Below are 5,000 nucleotides of genomic sequence, written 5' to 3' on the forward strand. Positions count from 1 at the left end.
GTAATAGTTTCCTCCCTCATGGGGAGCTATTAAGACCCATTATAAACACGCACGCACGCAGACCAAACAGTCAACAGTTCACAGTCAGAAAAAAAGTGCATACTATGTTTCACCTCTGCATAGGGACACTATAGAGATACTATGTTTCACCTCTGTATAGGGGAACTATGATACTATGTTTCACCTCTGTATAGGGGAACTATAGAGCGTCGCAGTCCCTCCCCCTTTCAGAACGACGAGTGGCCCAGGAAATGAATCCCAATGCATTTTGCCCATAGGCTTTTCTTAAAGTATTTATTTAAAGACGGTTACGCCGCGGACAAAACCAACTCGGATCGTGACAAATCATGACAATGAACACAATATTTTGGGCCGATTCAAATCATTAGAAAGAAGAAAATAAAGGCAGGAGACAAAGACTATTTGTTTTGTTTTTCTTCTTATAAATGATTTGATCGGCCCAAAACATTGTGTTCATTGTCATGATTTGTCACGATCCGAGTTGGCTTTGTCCGCGGCGTAACCGTCTTTAAATAAATACTTAAAGAAAAGCCTATGGGAGAAATGCATTGGGATTCATTTCCTGGGCCACTCGTCGTTCTGAAAGGGGGAGGGACTGCGACGCTCTATAGCGCCAGCTTTTAGTCATTCAAGTCACTTTTCATTTGTTGGCTGTGTGTCCTCACTCATTTAAGTGGGCGCTTTGTGCCACACGCAGGCACGCACGCACACACGCGCGTATACACACACACACAGTCACACACACACACACACACACACACACACACACACACACACACACACACACACACACACATGAATGGATAAAGGCGCTATATAAATGCCCCATTTACCTCTCTCCTTCCAGGATCACCTCAGACAGCTGATCATGATTCCGTTGCCAAACGTGTCGCTGCTCGGAAAGACTCCTTATTGTGGTAAAAACTCACTCACTCACTCACATAGTCGGGTGCAGGTCTTTTTTCCGACAGCATATTGATCCGAAACCTCAATCCTAACCTAACCCTAACCGCAAGCACGGGAGCAGCGCATGTCGGACCATCGCTTTTTCGCATCGCAGCGAATGTCCCCCCGCTGCGGAGCGGACCGTTGCCCCGTCGGCTAGAATGCTGTCGGAAAAAAGTCCGCCTCCCCACTCACATAGTCTATGTAACTACAGGGCAAAATAATAAAAATAATCATAATAATAATAAAATGACAACTCTGTATATTTCCCCTCGTAGAGCAAAGTCTAGGTGAAATGAAGACGCTGTTGCTGCTGCTGTTGGGCTGTGCTGTTCAGGTATTCTATTCCATTATTCTTTGGTTTGCAGATGTGTGTGTTCGTGTCTTCCCATATCCACGGATTCCCCTCGTGTTTTCCCATTGTGCCTTTCCCTTTCAGCGCACGGTGGGGAGCTCATTTAGAGATCCTAGCGGTGGGGGGCTCATTTAGAGATCCTAGCGGTGGGGAGCTCATTTAGAGATCCTAGCGGTGGGGAGCTCATTTAGAGATCCTAATGGGGAGCTCATTTAGAGATCCGAATGGGGAGCTCATTTAGAGATCCTAATGGGGAGCTCATTTAGAGATCCTAGCGGTGGGGAGCTCATTTAGAGATCCTAGCGGTGGGGAGCTCATTTAGAGATCCTAATGGGGAGCTCATTTAGAGATCCTAGCGGTGGTGAGCTCATTTAGAGATCCTGGCGGTGGGGGGCTCATTTAGAGATCCTAGCGGTGGTGAGCTCATTTAGAGATCCTAGCGGTGGGGGGCTCATTTAGAGATCCTAGCGGTGGGGAGCTCATTTAGAGATCCTAGCGGTGGGGAGCTCATTTAGAGATCCTAGCGGTGGGGGGCTCATTTAGAGATCCTAGCGGTGGGGGGCTCATTTAGAGATCCTAGCGGTGGGGAGCTCATTTAGAGATCCTAGCGGTGGGGAGCTCATTTATAGATCCTAGCGGTGGGGAGCTCATTTAGAGATCCTAGCGGTGGGGAGCTCATTTAGAGATCCTAGCGGTGGGGGGCTCATTTAGAGATCCTAGCGGTGGGGAGCTCATTTAGAGATCCTAGCGGTGGGGGGCTCATTTAGAGATCCTAATCTCACTTCCATATCTTTTGCTTCATTCAGTGCGAGGAGAAGGAGCTTTACGTGGAGAGGATCCAGACTTTGGACTACGACACCAAGGCTACCATAGCAGCACACATCCAGGAGGTACGTACACATCCAGGACGTATGCATGCGTGTGTAGGTCGGGTCTCGGAAGTGGAGAGTGGGGAGTATCCCTGTTACAATGCCCTGTAGAACTCTGGGAGATGGAGTCTATCTCTGTTACAATGCCCTAGAGACCCCTGGGAGATGGAGTCTGTCCCTGTTACAATGCCCTATAGAGACCCCTGGGAGATGGAGTCTGTCCCTGTTACAATGCCCTATAGACCTCTGGGAGATGGAGTCCTATCCCTGTTACAATGCCCTATAGACCTCTGGGAGATGAAGTCTGTCCCTGTTACAATGCCCTATAGACCCCTGGGAGATGGAGTCTGTCCCCGTCACAATGCCCTATAGACCCATGGGAGATGGAGTCTGTCCCTGTTACAATGCCCTATAGACCTCTGGGAGATGGAGTCTGTCCCCGTCACAATGCCCTAGAGACCTCTAGGAGATGGAGTCTGTCCCCGTCACAATGCCCCAGAGACCTCTGGGATATGGAGTCTGTCCCCGTTACAATGCCCTATAGACCTCTGGGAGATGGAGTCTGCCCCCGTCACAATGCCCATAGACCTCTGGGAGATGGAGTCTGTCCCCGTTACAATGCCCTAGAGACCCCTGGGAGATGGAGTCTGTCCCCGTCACAATGCCCTAGAGACCTCTGGGAGATGGAGTCTGTCCCCGTCACAATGCCCTATAGACCTCTGGGAGATGGAGTCTGTCCCCGTCACAATGCCCTATAGACCTCTGGGAGATGGAGTCTGTCCCCGTCACAATGCCCTATAGACCTCTGGGAGATGGAGTCTGTCCCCGTCACAATGCCCTATAGACCTCTGGGAGATGGAGTCTGTCCCCGTCACAATGCCCTAGAGACCCCTGGGAGATGGAGTCTGTCCCCGTCACAATGCCCTATAGACAGACCTCTGGGAGATGGAGTGCTGAGGTGGAGCGCCACACCTACCATCAGCTCCCATAGTATACTTAGCGCACGACTTTCCGCACCCAAGCCGTGCTACTCATACTGAGTTGATCAAACCCTTGAACTTGTGGTCCAAAGGCGAGAGAGCTCTACCCACTGAGCCACACGGACAGCTCTGATATGTTCTCTGTCATGTTCTCTTCTGTTCCTACAGGTCAGTCAGGAGATAATGTTCTCTTCTGTTCCTACAGGTCAGTCAGGAGATAATGTTCTCTTCTGTTCCTACAGGTCAGTCAGGAGATAATGTTCTCTTCTGTTCCTACAGGTCAGTCAGGAGATAATGTTCTCTTCTGTTCCTACAGGTCAGTCAGGAGATAATGTTCTCTTCTGTTCCTACAGGTCAGTCAGGAGATAATGTTCTCTTCTGTTCCTCCTCCTACAGGTGAGTCAGGAGAGCGTGTTGGACCTGCAGTGGCTGGAGAGCAACGAACTGGACCCAGATGAACTGGAGGCTGTGGCCAAGAGCATGGCCCTGCAGTTCAGAACCCTGCTGGACCTCAGGGACTCCCAGCAAGAGGTACACCATCCCCCCCCTCCCCTCCCATCCCCCTAGCAAGAGGTACACCACCCCCCCCTCCCCTCCCCTCCTCTCCTATCGACCGCAAACTTTAAAAGGCCGACGCAGTTCAGTGAAGAGATTCTGTGAGCGGCGCCACGACCTCACGACAGTACCATTGTTCCATCGCACAGGCTTTTATTTAAGCAATATTACACGAGAGGGTGTGGTTTAACGTGATTATTGCCACGACAGCGATGTGGTCAGGAACGAGACAAAGTTTTCCATGATTTTTCGAAAATAGCAGATCTACAAGCTCGTAGTGCGGCGCACCGTGAGCTTGTAGATCTGCTATTCTTTCAATAGCTAAAGCGCGACATAATGCTGAAAACACCAAAAGGTAAAAACAAACCTTTATGTTGCAGACCATAGCCGAGCTGATGCAGGAGAAGGAGGGCGTGGTCAGCCTCAGCCCCGCCTCCATATATGGCTCCTCCCCCGGGCTGCCCCAGCAGCAGCACCTGGCCGTGGAGCTGGCCGACTGCAAGGCCAAGGTCAGACGACTGCGACAGGAGCTGTGAGTACAGTTACAGCTACAGCTACAGCTACAGCTACAGCTACAGCTACAGTTACAGTTACAGTTACAGCTACAGTTACAGCTACAGCTACAGTTACAGTTACAGCTACAGCTACAGCTACAGCTACAGTTACAGCTACAGCTACAGCTACAGCTACAGCTACAGCTACAGCTACAGCTACAGTTACAGCTACAGCTACAGCTACAGCTACAGCTACAGTTACAGCTACAGCTACAGTTACAGCTACAGCTACAGCTGCAGTTACAGCTACAGCTACAGCTACAGCTACAGCTACAGCTACAGCTACAGCTACAGCTGCAGCTACAGTTACAGCTACAGTTACAGTTACAACAGTCAGCTGGACAGCTGTTATGTGGCTGAAGACCGTTTAACTCAAAGAAAACACCCAGAGTAAATGGTAAATTGTGCCTTTATCCAAAGCGCTTTAGATAGATTGTGCATTACATTCACCCATTCACACACACACATTCACACACCTTTACATATATTGTGCATTACATTCACCCATTCACACACCTTTACATAGATTGTGCATTACATTCACCCATTCACACACACATTCACACACCTTTACATAGATTGTGCATTACATTCACCCATTCACACACCTTTATATAGATTGTGCATTACATTCCCCCATTATTCACACACATTCACACACCGATGGCGGCGGAAACCATGCAAGGCATCCAACCAGCACATCAGGAGCAATCAGGGGTTC

At 49.6% G+C, this 5,000-nt stretch overlaps 1 protein-coding gene across 1 annotated transcript in view; it reads left to right on the forward strand.

The window, feature by feature from the left end:
- LOC308312420 (girdin-like) overlaps positions 1-5,000 on the forward strand; it is a gene marked incomplete at both ends in the record, with an annotated part of 47,186 nt that overhangs the window by 7,469 nt on the left and 34,717 nt on the right. The window contains 5 exons of the mRNA XM_080759026.1: positions 869-938; positions 1,245-1,303; positions 2,128-2,211; positions 3,567-3,701; positions 4,106-4,257. Coding sequence (XP_080615152.1) covers positions 869-938; positions 1,245-1,303; positions 2,128-2,211; positions 3,567-3,701; positions 4,106-4,257 — 500 coding nt within the window. The remainder of the gene's footprint in view (positions 1-868; positions 939-1,244; positions 1,304-2,127; positions 2,212-3,566; positions 3,702-4,105; positions 4,258-5,000) is intronic.

The sequence above is a fragment of the Protomyctophum bolini genome (genome assembly GCF_963924005.1).
Source record: "Protomyctophum bolini genome assembly, chromosome: 3".
Lineage (NCBI taxonomy): Eukaryota > Metazoa > Chordata > Actinopteri > Myctophiformes > Myctophidae > Protomyctophum > Protomyctophum bolini.